Source organism: Heloderma suspectum, chromosome 4, assembly GCF_057233095.1.
Source record: "Heloderma suspectum isolate Gila_16-S chromosome 4, 16-S_ref, whole genome shotgun sequence".
In the NCBI taxonomy this organism is placed as follows: domain Eukaryota; kingdom Metazoa; phylum Chordata; class Lepidosauria; order Squamata; family Helodermatidae; genus Heloderma; species Heloderma suspectum.
Window position 1 is genome coordinate 37,840,250 of NC_139461.1, and position 25,063 is coordinate 37,865,312.

The 25,063-nt window shown below is 42.9% G+C and overlaps 1 protein-coding gene across 1 annotated transcript in view; it reads right to left on the reverse strand.

Annotated features, from left to right (window-relative positions):
• Positions 1-25,063, reverse strand: part of RIMS2 (regulating synaptic membrane exocytosis 2) — a 616,900-nt gene that overhangs the window by 50,713 nt on the left and 541,124 nt on the right. Inside the window, exon 31 of the mRNA XM_084848966.1 lies at positions 15,888-16,129. Coding sequence (XP_084705092.1) covers positions 15,888-16,129 — 242 coding nt within the window. The remainder of the gene's footprint in view (positions 1-15,887; positions 16,130-25,063) is intronic.

Below are 25,063 nucleotides of genomic sequence, written 5' to 3' on the forward strand. Positions count from 1 at the left end.
ACACCTAGATTAGATTTCTACAATACATTTCCTTTGAAGACTAGTTAGAAACTTCAGTTGGTACAATATATGGCAGCTGGATTATTGATTAAAACTAGTCTCATGGACCACATCTCAACAATGTGAAAACAGCTCCATAGGCTTCTTGTGCATTTCCTGGTACAACTCAAAGTACTGATGTTGACCTTTAAAGCCATTTATCCATCTACTACTCCATTATGAACATGCCTGGTCATTATGATCTTTTCCAAAGGCCTTCTATGGGCTTCTTTGGAAGTTTGATGTTTGGTGACTGGATATTTGACGTTTTTGTGTTGGTGGCAGTGGCCTGATTGTGGAATAGTCTTCCCAAACATGATCCCCTTTTATTTGTCTGGGCTCTTGATGAACAGTGAGTTTAATTTTATTGCTGCTTTTTGAGAGTTATTATGCTGTTTATTGCTTTATACTATGTTTTAATTATTTTATTGAATTGTAATTATTAACGGTATTGTGTTGTAATTAAGGTTTATGTTTTGTCCACCCCAGAAGACACCTTGATTTTTTTTTTAATTAAAAGGCAGGATACACATATTTTGAATGAACAAATAAGCACTGTAAATTGTTCCTTTTACCTCAGTGGCATGGTCTGTGTCCTTTGATTCCCTGAACTTGTCTTACTATGTGAGCCTACGCATGTTTACTCAGAAATAAGTACTGCTGTATTCAATGGAGCTTATTCCTAGGTAAGTGTACAGTAGCGCAACCTTAAGACACCGAGAGTAGTATGTTGCTCCTGCACTAGCAGGATGGACTGCTAATGCAACAGGAACTAGCATTTCCTGAAAAAACTGGAAACAAGTGGCAACGCTTGTTTCCAAAACAGGACAGTTCAGTGGAGCTCTCAGAAGGGAGTTCTGCTAAACTGCCCTTTCTGAAAATGAGCATTGCCCCTTGTTTCCATGGTTATTTTTGCAATCACTAATTCCTGTTGCACCACGGGTCTCTTCCACTAGCGCAACAGAACTAGTGGAGGTGCAGAGGAACTATAGCAGGGACCCTCAGCGTGGCATCCTGTTGAAGCCCTGTTAATAAGACCCATTTTGTGTACCATATTTGTGGAAAATAATTAGTTTTTAACATCTGCATATTACCCACTTTGTTTCAAGGTGCTAGCTTAGTAGAACAACAAATTTTAGTTCCCAATTGTAATATTGGAACATTCTCATTTACTATTTAAACATGTACATTTAGTATCTTTTCAACACCTGTCTTGTGCAGTTCTACTCAAATAATTGTTGCCTAAGTCATGGTGATTTCCCTTTAATTCTTGCCAGGAACATTGCAAGCTACATAATGTTCATTCCAGTCATATATGACTAAGATAAGATTCTTTTTTATTGCAGCTCCTTCCATTCCAACGGCACTTCTTCAAACCTGCAGTTTGTCATAAAAATCCTTACCAACAGATCTGTCATAAAATGGTTTAAGCACTTCGACATTCCTATGCAGCATACCTGGAGATCCACAATGGGAGAAATAACATTCAGTGACAGGGCATCAATCACACTACTTAATGAAGCACTACAAGGCACTCAAGTGAACAACACAGTGGTAAGACCTAGAAATCCAGTGCAAGCTACTAGTGCCATCTATACAAAGACGATATCAGCATATGCTAACATCTCTAAGGCATTGTGGAGATAAATCTCTTAATAATTAAGAGCAGCTGGATATAAGGATTTGGGGTCAATTCAGCTAAGCATAACAATATTTGAGGATGATGGCAGGTTCACAAGTACTGTTTATTGCCATCCCTGCATAAAAGGCTGCCAAGAGATTTAGCAGTGATAACAAGGGCAATGATCAAGGATACAATATATTGACTTACAAGACCTGACTCCTCCTCAGTACTCCCACTCTGTCTGGTATATTCAAAACAGAGTATAATATGAGCTGCTGTTAATGCCCAAAGATTGGGTTCTCAGTTGTATTGCTATGTCTAGGAAACTGATGGCAAATTGACACTGTGATATAAACATGCAAATCACATGGTGTGATTATCAAAACTTCTTTTACAAACACATAATATGGACGAACGTAGTGTAATACACCCTCATCTCTTGCCTTCCTAATTTGTGTAAGGTTCTTTTCTTATCTTCTCTTTTTCTGATACATTCAGTTTTTGGAATTGCACAGAAAAGCTCTTCTTAGTCACTGCATCTGGTTATCAGTGATGTTCTGTTCTATATCTGCTGTTGGCATAGACTAAAGCAAGAGGAAAAGCAACTTGCTAAGAGAGGTATCTCATTCCAGAAATTCTCATGGGCTCAAAAGAAGAAATCAAATGAGCCTTATTAAGATGTGTTACATTTTATTTCCCCTTCATGGATCACTGCCTTGTTGTGGCGAAGGGGCTTGCGTAACTCAGTGAAGCCATAAGCTATGCCGTGCAGGGCCACCCAAGACGGACAGGTCACGGCAGAGAGTTCTGACAAAATGTGGTCCACTGGAGAAGGAAATGGCAACCCACTCCAGTATTCTTGCCAAGAAAACCCCATGGAACGTATCACAAGGCTAAAAGAGATGACGCCGGAAGATGAGCCCCTCAGGTCGGAAGGTGTCCAATATGCTACTGGGGAAGAGCAGAGGGTATTTCCAAGTAGCGCCAGAAAGAGTGAAGCGGCTGGGCCAAAGCCGAAAGGACACTCAGCTGTGGATGTGTCTGGCGGTGAAAAGAAAATCCAATGCTGTAAAGAACAATATTGTTTAGGAACCTGGAATGTCAGATCAATGAATCAAGGTAAGCTGGAGGTGGTCAAACATGAGATGGCAAGATTGAACATCGACATCTTGGGAATCAGCGAACTAAAATGGACAGGCATGGGCGAATTTAATTCAGGTGACCATCACATCTACTACTGTGGGCAAGAATCCCTTAGAAGAAATGGAGTAGCACTCATAGTCAACAAAAGGGTGGGAAAAGCAGTACTGGGGTACAATCTCAAAAACGATAGAATGATCTCAGTACGAATCCAAGGCAAACCATTCAACATCACAGTAATTCAAGTCTATGCCCCAACCACTGATGCCGAAGAAGCTGAGGTTGATCGGTTCTATGAAGACCTACAACACCTTCTAGAACTAACACCAAAAAAAGATGTCCTCTTCATCATAGGGGATTGGAATGCTAAAGTAGGAAGTCAAGAAATCACCGGGATAACAGGCAGGCATGGCCTTGGTGTACAAAATGAAGCAGGACAAAAGCTAATAGAGTTTTGCCAAGAGAACATGCTGATCATAGCAAACACTCTTTTCCAACAGCACAAGAGGCGACTCTACACATGGACATCACCAGATGGTCAGTATCGAAATCAGATTGATTATGTACTTTGCAGTCAAAGATGGAGAAGCTCTATACAGTCAGTAAAAACAAGACCTGGAGCTGACTGTGGCTCAGATCATGAGCTTGTTATTGCTACATTTTGGCTTAAATTGAAGAACGTAGGGAAAACCACTAAACCATTCAGGTATGACCTCAATCATATCCCTTATGAATATACAGTGGAGGTGAGGAATAGATTTAAGGGATTAGACCTGATAGACAGAGTGCCTGAGGAACTATGGACGGAGGTCCGTAACATTGTTCAGGAGGCAGCAACGAAATCCATCCCAAAGAAAAAGAAATGCAAGAAAGCCAAGTGGCTGTCTGATGAGGCTTTACAAGTAGCTCACGAAAGAAGGGAAGCGAAAAGCAAGGGAGAAAGGGGAAGATATATCCAACTGAATGCAGAGTTCCAGAGAATAGCAAGGAGAGACAAGAAGGCCTTCTTAAATGAACAATGCAAAGAAATCGAGGAAAACAACAGAATGGGAAAGACTAGAGATCTTTTCAAGAAAATTGGAGATCTCAAGGGAACGTTTTGTGCAAAGACGGGCATGATAAAGGACAAAGAAGGCAGGGACCTAACAGAAGCAGATGACATTAAGAAGAGGTGGCAAGAATACACAGAAGAACTATACAGGAAAGATCTGAATGTCCCTGATAGCCATGATAGTGCGGTCACTGAACTTGAGCCGGACATCCTCGAGAGTGAAGTCAAGTGGGCCTTAGGAAGCATTACGAACAACAAAGCTAGCGGAGATGACAGTCTTCCAGCTGAGCTATTTAAAATCCTAAAAGATGATGCTGTTAAAGTGCTGCATTCAATATGCCAACAAATTTGGAACACTCAACAATGGCCGCAAGACTGGAAAAGGTCAGTTTACATTCCAATTCCAAAGAAGGGCAACGCCAAAGAGTGTTCAAACTACCGCACAATTGTGCTTATTTCACATGCCAACAAGGTTATGCTCAAAATCCTACAAGCTAGGCTTCAGCAGTATGCGAACCGAGAACTACCGGAAGTACAAGCTGGGTTTCGAAGAGGCAGAGGAACTAGAGATCAAATCGCCAATGTTTGCTGGATCATGGAGAAAGCAAGAGAATTCCAGAAAAACGTCTATTTCTGCTTCATTGACTATGCTAAAGCCTTTGATTGTGTGGATCACAACAAACTGTGGCAAATTCTGAAAGTGATGGGAGTACCAGACCACCTTACCTGTCTCCTGAGAAACCTGTACGAGGGTCAAGAAGCAACAGTAAGAACCAGACATGGAACAACCGATTGGTTCAAAATTGGGAAAGGAGTACGACAAAGCTGCGTATTGTCACCCTGCTTATTTAACTTATATGCAGAGTACATCATGAGAAACGCCGGGTTGGATGAATCACAGGTCAGAATTAAGATTGCCGGGAGAATTATCAACAACCTCCGATATGCAGACGATACCATCCTAATGGCAGAAAGCGAAGAGGATCTAAAGAGCCTCTTGTTGAGGGTGAAAGAGGAGAGTGCAAAAGCTGGTTTGAAACTCAACATTAAAAAAACTAAGATCATGGCATCTGGCCCCATCACTTCCTTGCATATGGAAGGGGAAGAAATGGAAGCAGTGACAGATTTTATTTTCTTGGGCTCCAAGATCACTGCAGACGGTGACTGTAGCCATGAAATTAAAAGACGCTTGCTCCTTGGGAGGAAAGCTATGGCAAACCTAGACAGCATAGTAAGAAGCAGAGACATCACCTTGCTGACAAAGGTCCGTCTAATCAAAGCTATGGTTTTCCCAGTAGTAATGTATGGCTGTGAGAGCTGGACTATAAGGAAGGCTGAGCGCCAAAGAATTGATGCTTTCGAACTGTGGTGCTGGAGAAGACCCTTACGAGTCCCCTGGATTGCAAGGAGGTCAAATCAGTCAATCCTAAAGGAAATCAACCCTGAGTGCTCATTGGAAGGACAGTTCCTGAAGCTGAAGCTCCAATATTTTGGCCACCTAATGCGAAGAGAAAACTCTCTGGAAAAGACCCTGATGCTGGGAAAGACTGAAGGCAAAAGGAGAAGGGGACGGCAGAGGATGAGATGGCTAGATAGCATCACGGATGCAATGAATATGAACTTGAGCACGCTCCGGGAGAGAGCGCAGGACAGGAAGGCCTGGCGTGCTATGGTCCATGGGGTCACGAAGAGTCGGACACGACTGAACGACTGAACAACAACAACATTTTATTTGCTACAAAACTAACAAACCCAAATGAAAGATAGAAAGGGGCAACAAATACACACAGCATACTCTCCAGCATTTCACGAATGAAAATAGGGGCATGCTTGTAATATCTCATGTTAAGTAGGGATGTGGATTGGATTCAGATAACGGTTAAGCGGAATCAGGCCCCTTTGAATCATTTGTGGTGCTTCCTAAGGTGAAGTGGGCTTCCCTCTGAAACCATGAGAACTGAAGCTGGGTCAGAACAAGGCTTCACTATCAATTCATGCTCAGAGATGCAGACATTCTATCTCCTCTCTAAATAGCACTGTTTGATTTCATTTCTCTAAAATGCTGATAAGTGGGGGAGGGAGTACAGTTGAGTGACTGACAAGTCCCCCTTCTAATTCTAGGGCACATTTTGCCAGGGGCTCCAAGGCGCGCAAGGATGGATGGCGAGGTGGCTATTCTTCCAATACCACCAGGCTTCACTATGAAAAATGCTTAAACCGGTTTTCAGTCACTAGGCCCCTGCACCTATCCTTCTGAAACTTTGCAAGTTTCTTAGGGACACCTCTAGGCTATTGGTCATTTTCAGAACAATGATCCACAAGGAACACAGTGGAGTAAGTGTGTCCTCTTTTGGTTACCCTCAAAATGTAAAACCTGCTCTTACATGAAAACCCTTGTGCCTATTCATCTGAAACCTGGCAGGCTAAACCCCCTCAGAATGGGCAACTATACCTGAAAATTTCATCTGATTCTGCCAAGAAATAAAAAAATTATTGACAGTTCCTTAAAAAATGAAAATATAAAAGTGCACAGTACAACCCCACCCCACCCCGCACCTATTTTTCTGACATTTGGCAGGCCTAATCCCTTCCTAAGAGGCTTCTATGCCTGCAAATATTATCCAACTCTGATGAAGAGGAAAAACATTATAGTTGTTTTTAGGAGCTTCAGCTGAAACAAGAGGCAGTGGCCAGCTTTCTGTTGTGGATGGGTCTTAGAGAGTAGATAACACCAGCCCCAGCCCCAGCCCCAGCTTACACTGGGGCTTCCTGATTTGTTGCTCCAGATTTTGACTTACAGTGTGGTAAACAGCTTGGATTTCACATACCTTAGAAACGGCCTTTCCTTCATGTTTCATCATATAAGGAAAACAGCCTTCTCCAAAAGAATGCCATCTTCACTAAACCACCTGTGTGCAAAATCCATACTACAAGTGCCCAAAAAGAGGTGCTATTTATAGCTACCCCCAAATTATAAAACACTTTCTTACCAGCATTTGAACACTTCTTTGAAATGTGTATTTATGCAGGCCAGTTAATGCCTGAGATTAAGCAGATATGAGATGATTTTAATTATGATTTTAATATGCATTTGATTTATTAGTTTTACTGCATTTTGATTTTAGTGCTGTAGCCCAGCACAGGCCACTGGAATGGGGAGGCCTAAGAATCCAAAGTATATTACATAAAAGTGCAGCCTTTAAGTTTAAGCCAGATGAGAAGGAGTTTTCTAGGCACTGTGCTGAGAGCAAATACATTCCAGGTCAGATCAGTCTTTCAAGGGAGAGAGAATTCTTCACAGGAAAGAATATTTATCTGTGCTTTCAGCGCCAGCAGCTGGGAGGAATATGATGGGGTAAAGAAATACAGCTGACATCAGAAAAGCAAACACTCCCTGTCTTAATACACAAACCAGAAAGATTTTTTTATTCGAGTACAAGCACTACCATGAACAAAAATGTCAAGCTTCATAACAGGTTCACTTAAGCGTCAAGGAACTTTGCAAAGTGTGCTAAGTTAATGAGATAAACGATTTCTGTTACTGAACAGGAGTCTTGAATAAACAGTACACAACCTTTCTCATTCATAACTAGAGATGTAAAATTTCCAGAAATTTTGAAGCCATTAGTTAAATAAATTGGGGTGGGAGAGCAGGAAGACATGCTTTTTTAAACGAAATATAGTATAATGGACACAGGCAGGAGTGGCACCTCATACCCTGCCTCCTCCATGCTCCCTCCACCAAATTACAGGAATACCAGTTTATTGCTGCTCACCTGTGATTTATTGTAAATTCTGTAAGAGTGCAATCCTATGCATGTTTAGTCAGAGAAAAGGCCTACAGGAATGCTGGGAGTTGTAGGCCTTTTCTTTGACTAAACATGCATAGGATTGCACCCTTAGTGTCTATATTCTCTATTCTTTTCAGCTGGGTCCAAGCCATGGAACTCTAGGAGGAGAGGGGAAAAGGATTTGCATTTTTGTCTCTTAGTAGTTAATGCTTTTTCAGAAGCTTCCCAGTCTTCCTTCTATACCAACTTGGACATGCCTGGAATCCATGCCAACATCCTACATGCCTGCATCCCTAAGGGATGCTCCCAGGGTTCTAGCCCGACTGGGAAATTTGGAACCGGGGAAATTTGGCTACGTGTCCTGTTTGTACATCCACATACTGCTTGGCCAGAACTTCCACCCATGGAGTACTTGATAGACTCCAGTAATCTCCTCCTGCACCTTGATATGGTTCCTTCCTACTAAGGGAACCCTCCTATCTCACCCTATTCATGTCCCCTTCACTATCTATTTTACAATGAGCAGACTTCTCTAATGAAGTCCCTTCTAGGATTTCAGCCACAGTGCCTCCTTGTGGAGATAAGTATCTTGTTTGTTGCTTTTCTCAGCCTCTTGTCACACTCAGCTGCCTCTTATCACAGAATCATAGAATAGCAGGGTTGGAAGGGGCCTACAAGACCATTTAGTCCAACCCCCTTCTCAATGCAGGAATCCAGGTCAGAGCATCCCTGACAGATGGCTGTCCAGCCTCGTCTTGAACACCTTCAATGTGGGAGAGCCCACCACCTCCCTAGGTAATTGGTTCCATTGTTGTATTGCTCTGTCAGGAAGTTTTTCCTGATGTTCAGCAGGAATCTGGCTTCCTGTCACTTGAGCCCATTATTCCGCATAATGCACTCTGTGGTATCATTGAGAAGAGATCCTGGCCTTCCTCTCTGTGACAGCTTTTCAAGTACTTGAAGAGCACTATCATCTCTCCCCTCAGTCTTCTCTTCTCAAGGCTAAACATGCCCAGTTCTTTCAGTCTCTTGTCATAGGGCTTTGTTTCCAGTCCCCTGATTATCTTCATTGCCCCCCTCTGAACCCTCTCCAGTTTGTCTGCTTCCTTCTTAAGGTGTGGCACCCAGAACTGGACACAGTACTCAAAATGAGACCTAACCAGTACTGAGTAGAGGGGAACTAGTACTTCACGTAATTTGGAAGCTATACTTCTATTAATGCATTCCAAAATAGCATTTGCCTTTTTTGCAGTCACATTACATTTTTGGCTCACATTCAGTTTGTAATCTACCACAATTCCAAGATCCTTCTCGCTTGTAGTATTGTTGAGCCATGTATCTCCCATCTTGTAACACTGCATTTGGTTTCTTTTTCCTAGGTGCAGAACTTGGCATTTATCCCTATTAATTGTCATTCTGTTGTTTTCTGCCCAGCGCTCCAGTCTATCAAGATCACTTTGAATTCTGTTTCTGTCTTCCAGGGTATTAGCTATCCCACCCAATTTAGTGTCCTCTGCAAATCTGATAAGCATTCCCTGCACCTCCTCCTCCAAGTCATTAATAAAAATGTTGAGGAGTGCTGGTCCCAGGACTGAGCCTTGTGGTACCCCACTCGTTACCTATCCCCAGTTTGAGAAGATCCCATTGATACGCACTCTTTGAGTCCAATTCTCTCACTACTCTTCCATCTCTTCCTTCTGCCACTTGTTTTTCTATCTCGTTAGTACTCCGTCTTCTCCTTTCTCCTCTCTGCTTTCTCCATTTCTCCTCCCTCCTCCCCTTCCTCCTCTTTATTTGTAAGTTGCTTTCTCGCAAGATTGTGCCCAAAGTGGCTCATAATATATCAAATGAAGAGCAATAAATATAACAAAATATGACAAGCAACCACAGTGTCAATAATACATGCTACAAATGTCATCAGTCATTCAACTTCATAGAAAACAATACAAATATAAACTGACCTAATCCAACATTTTAAAACCAAACACAAGCGAGAATAAAGATTAAGACAGAAAACACACACCAGCGCCCACATCCCACATCATTGGTGGGCACTGCAATTTGTGATTGCTCCAAATCAGTGTTACCACTGCCACTGGGGGCAAGGGGGGGCACAAAGGGGGAGGATGGTCCACCAAATCCCACCACCTGACAATATGCAATAATACTTTCTCACCAAACCTAAACTTACTTTAAAAACATGAAATGTAACTTAGTTTAGCACCTAAAATTATATTGTTCTGCAAATTTATTACATTTAAGAGTATAAGGGGGCAATCCTACAGGATGAAACCTGGGTTTTCGTAAGCCTCTGAACTTGGAGGCTTACGAGTATCCAATCCAGAGCGAGAAGTGCATTGTGCGTCCTGCTCTGCATTTTATCTAGACAGGCAATTTCGCTTGTGTAGTGGAGGCTTTGGGAAGGGAGAGGGAAGGAGACTTGGGATACCTCATAGGAGATACCTCCCATCCCCGCCCCTGAGAACACGAGCTCATAGCAGCAGCCAGCATGGTTCTTTCTGTGGGAAAGTGGGAGGGGGTGGGGAGTGCTCCGAGCTTGGAGCCAAGAAACCAAAATAACCTCTCTCCCCTGGACACTGTCTAGGGGGCATAGGATTGCTCTCTAAATGGCTTTCTTTTTTAAAAACAATAATTACAAATATACTAAGTGTTAGAAATGGAGCTGCTTCACTCTAAAAGTATACCATCTCTTTTTTGCCAGTTGGGAAAATGTTCAATAAAAGTTGAACATCAATACTGTAATTAGAAAAAGTTTGTAGATCTCCTTATTATCAGATAAACAGAAGACATTGAGAAAACTCAGAAAACAAACAACCTTAGCCTGTAATTAAGAGTAGTAATAACTTTGGATATTCAGTTATATTTTTATAATTCTATGCTCAATGCTATTTTATCATTATTCACAGCAAGTGCCATAGTTAGTATAGTTAAGACAAAATTGACTGTCATACATTTATTAGAATCACATCCTGCTCTATCTGAGTATAAAATATATCCTTGCAAATATTAGCCTGACTCAAGTTTATTTCTCTAGTTACAATCAACATCTGAAAGATTCAGAGCTTCCTATGCCGAACTTCCACTTTGAGCTTTATGGACTTGAGAAAACAGAAGGTTTGCATTAATTAAATGCTTTTCAACTATTTTCACGTGATAATTTGTTACTTGGTTTTGTGTGAGTACTCTCAAACATTCATCAGCATATTACACTTGTCTCAGAAATGGAAGGAGTATGAGGCAAGTAAGAAGCAAGATAAACTGGAGACTGTTTTGTATAAAAGCTTTCCTACCATTTGCAAGAGGAGTGTCTTGGCAAAGATTGCCAAGTTGCAACCTTAGCCCAAATACTTCGAGGTATTCTGTATTCTACGAAGTCTGAAAGACTGTTCTGCTCCATTACTGAGTCCTAACAGTGTTGCTTTGTTAGTAATTCAATAAAATGCAGTAGCACGCCTATCATCACTATCATTTCCACCTTTGAGTCTTGAATCTAAGAGATTTGCAGCAGTGCGAACAATCTGAGTAACAGTATTTTTAAATGCTAATTTTAAAAGTATTTTGGGCGCAATGCTATTACTTCCATGCCCGATGTTCATAAGCCTCCAGACTCAGAGGCTTACAAGCATCTAGTGCAGTGAGAGGGATGGCGGAGGCGATCATCACCTCCGCTGCTCCCCCTGCTCTGCATTTTTGCTAGATGGGCTTTTTTGTCCATCTAGGTGGGGCGCATCGGAGGGGGAGGGAAAGCTAGAGAAGCTTTGGGATAGCTCGTATCCTGGCCTCTCCAGTCCCCTCCCCTCTCTGCCCACTGTAATGTTCCCTCTCCCCCATCTCTGAGGTTGCTTTTCCGACCTCAGAGAGGCAGCTGGCATGGTTCTCTCCACCAGCTGCAAGGGGGAGGGGAGTGCAGATTCTCAGCTCCGAGACTGGAATGCTGTCTCCGACATCAGATCTGGGAATCTGAGGTACCCTATGGCCCCCAGATGCCATAGGATTGCTCTCCCCATTCATCATGCTGCAAGAACATGTTTTTCAATTTCCTGAACATTTTTCAATTTTCCCATCTTAAGCCTCAGAGGACACCACCCCCCACATTTTCCCACTGACTTTTTCTGGACCTTCATATCTGTTTAGTATGGCATTACTGGACAAATTATGAGCCACTAAAGTACTATCAAATTTTTAAAAATATTGACATTGAAATAAAGAAGTGACCATTTGTAGGCATGCAAATTACAGTAATAGACTACTGCATTTCATATAAAATACATTTATAAAGAGTAGTTCTTATTTCCGCATAGTAATAAGAATTATAAGAGTCATTGTAATAAGAGTTATAGAACAGGAGTTATAAGCTGTCTTTTAAAATCTACAACATGTTAATGTCAATGCCACTGGAAACAGCAATTATTTCCAGACACAATATATATTCAGTATGTCCCACGACATTGATCTTAAGGCACAGGATGCAGCAAACATGCCGAATCTGAGCAGCGATGGGTCTGGTCAGTGCCTGGATTAGAGAACACCTGGAAGCCCTATGTACTCTAGCTTGAATTCCATGGTAGAAAAGCAGAACATAAATGTAACAATAACTAACACAGACATGTCAGAGAGAGAGAGAGAGAGAGAGAGAGAATGGTTTGAGCAGCACAGAGGTATTATTGGGAGCCCTTTAGCTACACAACTTCTTAAAAACATTAATGTCATTATCTTTACAGTGTATTTTGGTAATGTATCTGCTCTGTATTCTGCCACTGCTATGCGTACAAATTATATATATATATATATATATAATACATTAGGAAAATATCACAAAACATGGGATAACACTGATGCTGCAGGAGTGTTATGCTGATGTCACAAGCACATATTTTGCAGTACAAATATTTAGAATCTAATGTGGCGTAACATATTTTTGGAGTAATTTATGATCATTTTCCTTCTGCTGTTTATGAAGGTAATGCTCAGTAGCACTAGTACGCAGTAATATTTAGAAATGAAAATGCACCTTCTATTACTCACTCATAAAACAATATCACATGTTCCTTACTATGGGTTATTTCACCTCAAACTGCAGAGTGTAAAGACAGCCTTTGTTGGCATTATACTAGCCTGCCATATAAGAAAGTGTGAAGAGAAAAGTGTAACGGCAAACAGTACACAACCTCTTAGGATTATGTAGCCAATATATCAGAGAGCAGGAAGAACTGTGAGTATTTATCACAGTCCACACAGCCAGCATGCTATACAACCGCTGCAACAGGAAGATTAGGAGGCCATGTCAGCTGACTTTCCACTAATAAAAAGACAGTATGTAACAATAAATATGTAAGAATTACATAACTGTATAATGGTCAGCTATTGCATGCTAGTTATTACAACATTTACTTTTACACGTTTACTTGTAACTATTACAAAAAGTTACCTTGTAACAATCTGCGAAAGTCCAATGATTTCATAACATAGCTTTTACCCCCCAAATCATATATTTATTTTAACTATAAGAGCATAAGGGAAAGAGGATGCTCTATGCTATCTTAAATCACAGCCTGCTTTAAGGAAGAAAATATTAATGTCAAACAATTCTTTCTTTAAAAAGTGATAGGCATTTGAGGTGGTATAATGATACAGTATTAAAACTTAGTCATATTTATGAAACTCTGGCATGTAGATAATCAACATGGATCTAATTTAGAGTATAACTAAATTTTAGACATGAAATCCATGTCTTGATGTCCCCATGGGATGCCCAGTTCTTTTACTTTTCATTAAATTCCCCTCCTGACCACGAGCCTAATAATTAGCTCCTCTTCAGTGGTTAGTCTTCTTCAGTGCCACATGCATACAGTCTTGTTCGGAATCTAACAATTGACTTAAAACCCTGAAAACCTTAAGCTTTATTTAAAACGGAATAAAAGAAAGTATATTGTTCAGATATATGTTTGAAAAGCTACACTGTGGAAAGCTGATACTCATAAACCAATTCTACAGAGAAACTGCCATGTTACTATGCAATCAGGTCTATTTGCAGATATTAAAGAATGAGCTGTAATCATATGGACGTATGCAAAATTGAACTGCCTATATGAATTCTGCCAGCCTTGCACATGCCTATTTGATCAAGGAACTGAAGATCATAAAGAGGTGCATTTTAATCCACCCATTCAGCAACTGACATGTCGGACACATGTTGATGGGCCACATGAAGGACCCAACAGAGAGCTCAATGCAGCGTAATTACATTCTGACCTTTCACAGGTGAGTATTTCTTTCTAAAATTATATGGTGTATTTTGATATACCTTTGCCCAACCAGTAGAAAGAGACTGATATCATGAAACCTCTAGAAGCAAGGCGGCATTGTTGAAAAGTAATCTTAAAAAGTCAACAGAACTCACTGAACAGTTCAAGTAGCAGTACCCTACAGAGATTTTACTTATTAAAAATATTTACTACAGTTAGGGTGCAATCCTATGAGGATAGGAGTCCGCCTCCGAACTCAGAGGCGACCGCCTATCCAATGCAGGGCAGGAGAAGCACGGAGGGGATCGTTCCCTCTGTGCTTCTCCTGCCCTGCATTTGCGGCTAGACAGCTGATTTTGGCTGTCTAGCCAACGGAAAGGCGGACTAGGGAAGGAGGCTGCTGGCCAACACATAGGATGTGTTGTACCAGGATTTCCACCTTCACCACCCTAGAACGCCCCCCGGAATGCCTCGTTTTGGCCACTCCGTGTTCCTCTTCCAAGCACCAAGCGTGGGGTTGTTCCACGCTGCCTGTGAGGCAACGTGGAAGGGGGGGAAGGTCGGTTCTCCGGGAACCAGCCTCGGAGCATGGGCTCCGAAGGCATTTCCCAGAAAACCACGTATCCTATGGCCGTCTAGCCGCTGACTAGCGGCCATAGGATTGCTCCCTCCCTCTGTCAGTTTAATCTTAGGGCACTCAGTACACTGCCTGGTCTCTTTAAGGCTGCTTCACCTGTTCCAATGCTTCCTCTGGCATACATGCTTTGACATTAATTAAATAGTAGTGTAAAAAGACACAGAAGGCTCTCTTAGTGCAAGGCACCGTACAGATATGCACTTCAGACCTAAATACACTAGTACAGCCTTCTCCAACCTGGCGCCCTCCCAATGTTTTGGGCTACATCTCCCAGCATTCCTGACCATTGATCATGTTGGCTGGAGCTGATGGGAGTAGTGGTCCAAAAGATTTGGAGGGCACCCGGTTGGGGAAGGCTGCACTTATGTCTGTTCCAGAGAGTCTAGAAATACAAATTCAAAGAAACTGTTGTCAACATGCACAATATTACATGTTTAGACTATGATTTGTGCAATAAATCCAACATTGTGGCTCACTGCGTTTAATTAGATGTTATACAGTCTTTGCACCAATGTTGTTCTTCATTTTTCAAGAGATGCTGACTAGCAAAGAATTTAACATGGTAAGGTATAAACACACCTCTTTTCATTTCAAATAGGTTGCAATAACTCAAATATTCTAACTAACGATCTCATTACAGAAATGTGTTTCCAGTTGCCTGCTATTTCTGCACTTTTGTATCCAAAAGTGGATGGCCTAAGTATAAAAACAGAAATCTTTCCTCTCTTTCCTAGAACACTTACATTTACGTATAGTACCTAAAATTGAGATGGCAATAAATAAATGCTGAATAGTAATTTCAGCTTTAACCTATAACCAGTGATGGTGATTTACTGCAATAGTAAGTACATTTTGAAACTGAAAAGAAGTAAAAATAGCAAGAAGTGAAACTATTATTCACTATGCTTAAAATACAATATACAACCTTGAAAGTGGCAAATACCAACCCACGGCAACAGAAATATAGAACAGGGTGTTGGAATATTCATTTAGAGGGGAGAAATCACACCAAATAAATTAATTGTACCAGCTGCATTTAAGCTGTTTTTCACAAACCATTAATGCCAATTCCCAGAACATAAACACAGCATGTCATGTTGGTTCCTGAAAAGAGAAGAGATTACTGCACCCAGTGTTGTCCAGTGAGCATACACATGCAAGCCACAGTAGTCCGGTCCGAAGGAGGTACTGGTTAAATAAAGTGGCTTAATAAACACTCTGAAAGATGAATTGTTTCAGCTTCCTCAATCTTTCCACCTAGGAATCTAGGTAATAATTATTCAGTTTATTTCTCATCAATAATAATGCATTGGAGTAAAAACTGGAATCTTGTTCCTACCAGTTTGGCTGAGCTGTGAGGTACTTCTGCTTTTCCGTGAAAGACCCACAATTGCTACCATCTTTGCGCCAATGCTGGAGCGTCGCTTTTTGCCTCCTGCACCCACAGTGCCCACTGCTGTGTCAGACTGGCTGCCATCGTTCTTCTCCAGTGTGTACATCTCCCCGCTGATGCTGGTGCTCTTCGTTATGTTCTGTCCTGATGCACCCATCTGTCTGCTTTGCATTTTGGATGTAAAGACACTGTCAGCCGGTGGATGGATATACAATGCAGTAAAAAAAGAAAGTAAAAGGGAGAAGACACAAAAGGAAGGTTTCAGATGGAAAGCTTAGGGAGATTGTAGGGAGAAGCAATTAATTCACACAGAAGATAGCTTTAGCTAGCAGCAGAAATTGACAACTTTTTTCATTTCAAGCTACCCTTAATGCTTGATTGTACTTGTCACACCATATATCTTATTTGTAAATCTTACTGAAGGTAAGCAAGACATTAATACTTTGTTTACACACAGTATGTCAAATTGTAACGATACTTGTGTACTATGCATAAATCTGAGACGCCATATATTTTATTATATTTTTATTGTAGAATTTAATGTTTGTGTTTTTAATAACAAAAAATTACTTCAGTGCAGACTCATTGATGGCAGATGTACATTTGTCCAATCTACAATTAAACAAGCTTTTACATAGAAAAAGATTGTTTAGGCAGGACAAGCGAACCAAAAGAAGTACAGGAAGGAACTTCCAGAAGGGTAGCTGTATTAGTCTGTTGCAGCAAAACCAACAAGGCGTCTTGTGGCATCTTCAATACTAACAAATGTCTTATGGTATAAACTTTCATGGACAGTGTCCACTAAAGCATATGCCATGATACATTTGTTAGTCTTTTAGGTGCCACAAGGCCCTTTGTTGTTTTTACAGAAGGGAATGTTACTTATCATGTGCTTTCTCTGCTAACACGTCTTAGCTGCAGATCCCCAACCACACCAATTTAGTTTTTGCACCAAGTTCTTCCTGAACATGCAATTACTTTTTACTGAAAAAACTTGCCTTAATCTGAGATTTGGTTGTTAGATTGCATTACAGCTATGCTGTGTCTGTGTCTTCCCATCAGACATATCAGTTACCTCTTCAAGAAAACAAAGTTGCCCAACTGTAATTGTTGTTCTTTAAGAGTGCCCCACATAGCCATACTTATGGATGGGTGGCCAAGGCAGCCACTTTACTGGAAACTGTTCAGAAGTAACATCAAACACTGTGGGAAGGCCCCTACCACTACCTATCAGCAGCTGGAAACTATATATAGGGTAGCCTCTTCTTCCTCAGTTCAGAACTCAAATGCAGCAATAGCAAAATATAGCATGTAGGCTCTGAATGTGGATGTAGGCCGGAGTGTGACCATCCACAAAGTACAAAAATTACAGGTAACCAACTTTGTTTTTTTTGTATGTTGACACACATATAGATGGCTAGCAAGCTTCCCTAAATAGGAAAGAGAGAAGGAGCATACACATAGTCAAAGCCTGACAGGACTCTAACTCTGGTATTCTTGCAATGTACTCTGACAGGATGCAAAAATGGCAACTTCTCACCCTTAATTGCCACACCGCCACATCAATGCAAATTTCCCATAGTGTAGCAGTGTACCAAACAGAGGAACTAGTTCCCCCTGCTGGTTATCAGAGTATGGTTTCAAAGGGACTGCCCTTGTCCTGGGTTGTAAATAGCTTCAATTGAAAACTTTACTATATATTTTAGGATAAGGAAACCAGAGCCTGCCGTGCAGAGCTGACCTGCTTGCTTGCTTGCTTATTTATTTATGCATCCTTGTTCAGCTACAGCCAGATTAAAGGACAATATGAGAAGTGGATGGAGAGGAGAGCAAAGGTCCTATCTGCTCTGAAATCCTTTACATCGGGGTGCAGAACTTCAGGCATGGGTTCCCAATCCAGCCCTCCAAGGGTCCCAGAAGGACCCACCCCTTCCCTAGCCCCACCCCTTTCCCTGAACCATCAGTGGTTTTTGAACAGTTCCCCCCCTCCCCCAAGGCTTAGTTATTGGCAGAAAGCGCTTTAAGCTAACATATGCAGGTATTTTGGCCTGCCTTTGGCCCCACCCATCACTGGAACGAAGCCCCTGAGAGGTTCCCTGAAATGCATTTTGGCCCTTGGGCTGAAAAAGTTTCTGCAGCCCTGCTCTACAGCTCTACAAACTCAAAGAGATGGACAGGAATGTGGCTACCCGTCACAAAGTACATTATAGTGCTCAGGAGGTGCCCCTCAAAGAGCTGGAGGTTTAGGGGAGGAGACCCAAACAATGCTTTTGGAAGGCCATTAGCAATCAGACAATTGAGAGTCAGTGTGGTGTAGTGGTTACATTCTTGGACTGGAAATTGCGAGACCCGGATTCTAGTTCCCACTCGGCCATGAAACTCACTTGGTGACTTTGGGACAGTCACTGACTCTCAGCCTAACCTACCTCACAGAGTACTTATGAGGATAAAATGGAGAGGAAGAGGATCATGTACGCTGCCTTGGGCTCCTTGGAGGAAAGGTGAGACATAAATGTAACAAATGCAATGAAGATATGAATTTCTGGTACGCAAAACAGCACTAGATTCATTTAAAACGAGCAAACAATAGCTCACAAAAAATCACGAGGGAATCATATGTGATTCTCCCCAAAAGGCAAAAGAGGCTAGGGATGTCAGAGAATTCTGCCATGGATCCCAGAGAGGCCGAATTCCAGTGAATTCAGCCCCCCGGAAGCAATGAAGCAACCCCCCCCCCGCCACCCCGCGAAATGGGCCTGGAACGGAGCCCACCTTGTGTTGGCCGTCTGGTGCTCCACGAATGGCAGCCGCAACTGCGGCTGCCATTCATATTCCGTCAAATGGCCATGGTAGGCTACGTAAGTATTTACGTAGCCTATCACGGCTAACACGGGGATGTCATGGCTAACACAGGGACGCTAACACAGGGACGCCCTGCGGAGGCCGTGATAGGCTACATAAATATATACGTAGCCTATCACGGCAATAGGCAGGAACGCAAATGGCAGCCGCTGTAGCTGCCGCCATTTGCGTCCCTGTCTTTTGCCATTATAGGCTACGTATATATTTACGTAGCCTATCACAGCAAAAGACAGGGGCGCAAATGGTGTAGCCCCTGTCTTTTGCCGTGATAGGCTACATAAATATATACGTAGCCTATCATGGCAAAAGACAGGGATGCAAATGGCGGCAGCTATGGTGGCCGCCATTTGTGTCCCTGCGCAGCCCAGTGGCCGGATGTCTGGCTGTGGGCGGCCCCAGCCGGCGGCTCTGTGGAGTCGCGGCGGAGCGGAGCTGGCCGGGGAGAATTTCGGGTGGAGAAACGGAGCGCCTCCCCCCCACCGCGAATGACCCCACGTGGAACAAGGTAAGGGATTCGTACATCCCTAAGAGAGGCAAAGAAGGCAATTCAGTGTCAGGGTGGAAACTGAGCCAATAGAGCCCCAGAGCAGTTCTGATTCTGAGGAGGAACAGCAATCCGTGGGAGAGGAGCTCGCTCATCTCTCACAAGCACAGCAGCTGGCAGAGATTCCTCCTGCCAGCATTCCTGGGATAGATAGTGACCCTGGCAGTGAGAGAGCGCTGGAGGGGGGCTTGCTGGATGCTCAGTGCAGACGCAGGGAGCGACAACAGATGGAGGGCGCAGAAAGGAGGCGTACCGCTCGTTTGGCGCGCAAGCAATGGTCGCATCCCAAGGACCCAAGGGAAAGAGGGAGGATCTCTCCCTAGCCCATAAGTTCAGGGTCTTCTCGTGATTCTCCTTCAAACGGGGACCAACTGCCTTACCTGGAGCTTAGGCTACTCAGCTATCTTTCCCCAGTGCTGTTCCTTGCTTTGGTGCTAGCAACTAGTATTCTGAAAGAGTCATAAAGTAATAAAGGAATAAAGTCTTGGAAAGAATTCCTCGTAGTCTGTGTCCTGAGTTGGCTACTGGTGGGGACTGCAAGAGGCAGCTAGGGCGCTCCTGACATTCAGGCCCACTGTCTCTCAGGTAACTGGGCAGCACAGCACCTTAGGCAGCTGCTCATAATTATATAGCAAAGCTGGGTTAATTCTTTAATCTTCACTTTTTCTTCTTAATTTGTTTTTGCAGTTCACTCTCCACTTCATTTTTTTTTTAAACCTGTTGTTCTCCTGAAGAGATTTCTTAGAGCAACAGGATTTCACTACTGAATGATTTAAAAAAGACATTAAGATGAAATTTCCCTCCCCTTGTATATGTGAGCTTTGCCTGAAGACCTCTCTGGGGTGGCATTCATTTTAACTTTGAAGGGTTCCCTGCCAAGTGACCAACTGCAAGGCAAATAGGAATGTGGGTGGATTGATTGTAATTTGGAAAAAGGTATGGGGCAGATGGTGTGGGGCTTACTGGATGCACTTCCCTCTTAATTATGGTGTGCTTGCCTCCAATGTGCACATGTACCCTAAGCTCCATTTGGTGCCACCAGCCCCCACCCCACCCCCATTCTACCCCAGCAGTCCACTCAGCATGTGTGTATTGCCTGGTGCCACCTTGTTAATAATGCCAGCACAGCCCTCAGCATTAGGAGGTGGTGCTGGCATCATAAACAGGGAGGTGCTGGGTACTACATGCATGCCAAGTGGGCCTGGAGCTCTGTTTGTTATAGCCAGCACCCAGCTGAACTGCAGCAGCTACAAGTGGTGGCTCTAGTAGGCCATTGGCAATACTAGCAATTGCCCCACAGTGGTGATGCATAGGGGTTCTTAAACCTTTGGCAACTTCCTTCTAGGAATGTGCAGAATCATGCCCCTTTATTTCACTGGCGTTTTCCACATTTTTACCTATTTTCTTGGATATGCATGGCAAGCCTGCAGACTGTTTTGGATAATGCCAGCATTTGATTATCGCCCCAGCCCTCCCATCCTTACACCCACAGCAGCAGGAGATGCCAGGGATTGGGCCTAGAACCTTCTGCATGCAGAGCAGGTGCTCTGCCACTCAGCTATGGCCCCTCCCTTAAATGGTAGGTAAGGTTACAGGTCAGCCTGAGTTTTAAATTGTTGAGAAACGCTGGCATGGTAGTTAATAGCACCGTCTATGAACTGGGAAGTCCACAGTTAAAATCTCACAGTGGCAGTTAACTACTCACGGAATGGTGTTAGACAAGCTACTGTCTCTTAAGTCTTTGCCCTCATTTGCAACATGGGGATAACAGGTAAGGGTTACTGAAGTAATGTAGGGATGGCGGAGAATTTCTCCACGAATCTCGGGGAGGCCGAATGCCAACGCATTCGGCCCCCCAACATTGGCGGTGAAATTCTCCGCCCCCCCCACCAGGATGGGACTTACCTCCCTCGAATGTCCCTCTCGGTGGCGGGTCCTGGCAGCGTTTCAGCGGCGTTTCAGTGGGGACGGCGGCCGGTCTTCCGACCGGCTGCCGCCGCCGCCATTACAAAGTAAATGTAAAAACACACCAACACACACACACACGTGATAGGCTACGTAACAATTTACGTAGCCTATCACGTGTGTGTGCTTTTGTGCTTACTTTTTTCTTTCGCGGCCGGGGAGACGGGGCGCTTCTCCCCGGCCTGAATTTCGGCAGCGAGGGATGGGGCGCCTCCCCCCCGGCCTGAACTTCGGGGGGAGAACCGAAGCGCCTCCCCCCCACCGCAAAGCAAGCTGCGGGACCAGGTAAGGGACTTTCGTCCATCCTTAAAGTAATGTAAGTGAAATGTTTCAACACATAGGAAACGGCTAGATAAATACGAAGTATATTATAACATGTTATTACTATTTTCAGCTAGATGAAAAACTAGATCAGTTTGGACGGAACAGGTGATTTCCAAAGGCTAATGGTTACTGAACAGCTTAGCATATAAATATACCCTAGGAGAAATGGCTCTGACTAGCCTAACTGCACACTGAAATCTATTGTGTATGCAAGGCCAAGCTCCCGCCTTACCACTTATGTGTTTCTATTAGACCAGGCATTTGGCAGTATAAGTTTTAATTGATCCTGGAATGGCTTATGGTTATGGTTGTTTGCTTTGAGATTGCTTGTTGAAGTTGTTTTAGATATATGTTCTTGTGTATATTGTCTGTTTGTGTGTGGGTTTTTTTAATGGAATTGGCTTTTAAAATTTGTATATTGTATTTTTAAATGTTTTTAATCTTTGTAAACTGCCCAAACGGCCTTGGCTATTGGGTGGTATAGAAATGTAATAAATAAATAAATACTAATATCTTATGAGACTGATTCTACAGGCTGTGCTTTGATTCAGTAACTCATAGGATCTGGCACTGGGGCCCTAGCAAAGATGCAAGGACACCATTGGTGGCCTCATACCAGTGTTGGCACTAGATCTTAAACCCACCATAGGCAGAGAAGGAGTGATTTATAGTTCTGTGCCAGTGAATTCATCCTGTTCTTGCTGCTCAAGGATATTACAGTGCTTGGTTGGAGCTGGGGGAAATCCAGGTGGGGCAGGCTATACAAGCCATGAAGGCTGGCATAAATGTGTGACAGCCAAATGCAAAAGTAATTTAGGATATAGGGGTTTCTAGCAAGCAAGACAGGGCTTGTATGCTATGACACAGCTGAAAGCAAGATGTGCCTTCAATCTGAAATTGCCTTAAATTCAACTCCTGCAATGTTTTCATTGTCCTCAGTTTACATAAAATATTACTATTACTTCCTCATCTGAATATTGCCTCATCATCATCATTATAATTCTCCATTCTTAAGAAACACAGACAATATGTATGTTAATACACTGATTTACTGTGGTGTTTCTAGTGAAATAATTTTGATGATTTTTAGTTGCTGTAGAACTAAACCTTAATCTGAGTCATGCCTCTTCAGATTTCTTAATTTCTGTGGCTTTAGCACAAGCCCTATTTCCTGTTTAATGAGGCATTCCTCCCCTACTGATTTGCCAAAGTAAGTGAATGATAACAGTTTTTTCAGGGCAATTTTGAGGCAAAAGTTAAGACTTTCAAGAGACCTTTCCTTCAAGAATATGTACGCTTTCAATTGTCAGCAGACATCAAAGGAAAGGGTCACTATTGGTTTTCAAATTATAATGACTCTGAAGTTCTCCCTTGGATAAAGACTGATCATATTTACTTAGGCCTTGTTTTCAATTAGGTGTCTAGCCTAAACCGCTTCAGACTGTAACTGGAAGCTCATATGACTGAATGATCTCCCATACAACCATTTCCCATTGAAAACTAGATGTCAGGGAGAAAGATTCTAGTCTAGCCTTCTCCCTGACATGTTAGTTTTCTATTTGCAGGGAATTCCTGCATGTATGTATGAAGTGCTCAATCACATGAATTGGTACAGCCCAGACAAAGGTTTACAACCTCAGAGAGAACTAGGCAAACGTCTTTAACAACTACATTTTTTTTAACCTGGGCAAGCATTAATCTTGAAAATGTCAGGTGGACTTATACTGGTAAGCCAAATGCCAAGTGAAATGCTCAAGCTTCTTTGTTCTCAAATTTGTCTAGACTGTGCTCTTAGAGGCCAAGAGTAAACGAAGTGTTGACCTTAGCAAATTATATAATTGATATACGCAATTATATAATGTGTTCTTTATGCAAATTGCATAATTTTTTCTTTAGCTTAATAACGTCATTAAAGGTAAGGATAGTTCTAGAGATATTGTGTGTTTGTATATGTATATTTTGGTATATTTGCCCCCTCACCCTGCCCCTGCATCTAGCTAGAAACATAGGAAATGCCATATACTGAGTCAGACCACGGGTCCATCTAGTTGCCTTCCCTGACTATAACTCCTACCATCTCCAGACAGAATGACCACTGGAATTCTAGCCCAACACACTTGGAGGGCACCAGGTTGGAGAAGGTGGCCTACACTGACTAATAAGTTGCTCTCTCCTGAGTTTTAGATACATGATGATTAAACCTGGACATGCAAAGCATGTGTTCTGCCACTGAGCTAAGGCACTCTCCCCATACTAAGCCTAGTATGACAAAGCTTGATAAATCATGGTTTAAAAGCATTATTACCTGGAAAGCACATATCCACACCTTACAAATTTTATTTGAATTACATTGACTGGGTTCGCACAATACAACAACCCACCATGGGCAGCCAGCCATGGTGGGTTGTTGTGTTGTCCAAACCTTGCTCATTCTCCATTGGGTGGCTTAATTTTCATGAACAAGCCATCTTGAGGACCCATGGGTCGTTGTGGGGTTGTTCATACCCATGGTGGGTTGTCGTGTCCTCTGAACCTGGGAAAGCAATTCTATCATGGGTTGCCAGGATCAGCTTCAGAGCTGCTTTACAAAAGTGGCAAAAAAGTCCGTGCTGCTCTTTGCAATCTCGCCAGTGCCACCTCCAGGCTCCCTCACCCATGACTGCCCTTCCACCAATGCCCAAACGGCACTTTGGAGGGGCTGTCACTTGTTCACCACTTTTTTTTTCTTTTGGTGCTTCGGGAGCACGCAAATGTGTTTGTAATTTTTAAAAATTCCTGTTATTTTCTAAGCGTGCAAGAGGACACTTCTACCTGTCCAATATGCCTTGTCAATGTCCTTGGATGCTTCAGCTGTCAAAAGGAAACTGAAGTGAGATAAACAGGTGTGCCAAAGGGGGGGGGGGAACGACACGATATCTTCCACTTGGCAATGCAATCCTCTTGCTTTCAAGTGTTGAACTGACACTTGTCAGTATCCTCCTCCCTTTCAATACTTCCCCGACTCTCCCCTGCAAGTCCAGAAAGGGGAGATACTGGCTTCTATTCAGAGCAGCTCTGGAACACTTGTGAAGGAATGGTAAGGAGGAGGAGGAGGATGATATACAACCCCTTTGCATACTCCCATAGCACTGGGGGGGAAAGGCAGTGCATGAAAAGAAGTAGCGATCAGAGTGGGGAGGGGCCGGGATGAGGAGATGAGGTGGGTTCTGCCACGAAGGAGCCTGGAATATGTGCTGGAGCTGGCTGGAGGACTGAGGGGAAAGGAGAGGGAGAACAAGCCACAGCAACCCGGATCATCTGTCAGGCATACCGTGGATTGTTCTGTGAACAAGCTACCCACCATGGCTTATTTGCAGGGTGGCTTAGCGTGACGTTTGAGCCTGCCCATGCGCACAATACATATTAGAACTAACTGTCAAGGTAATAA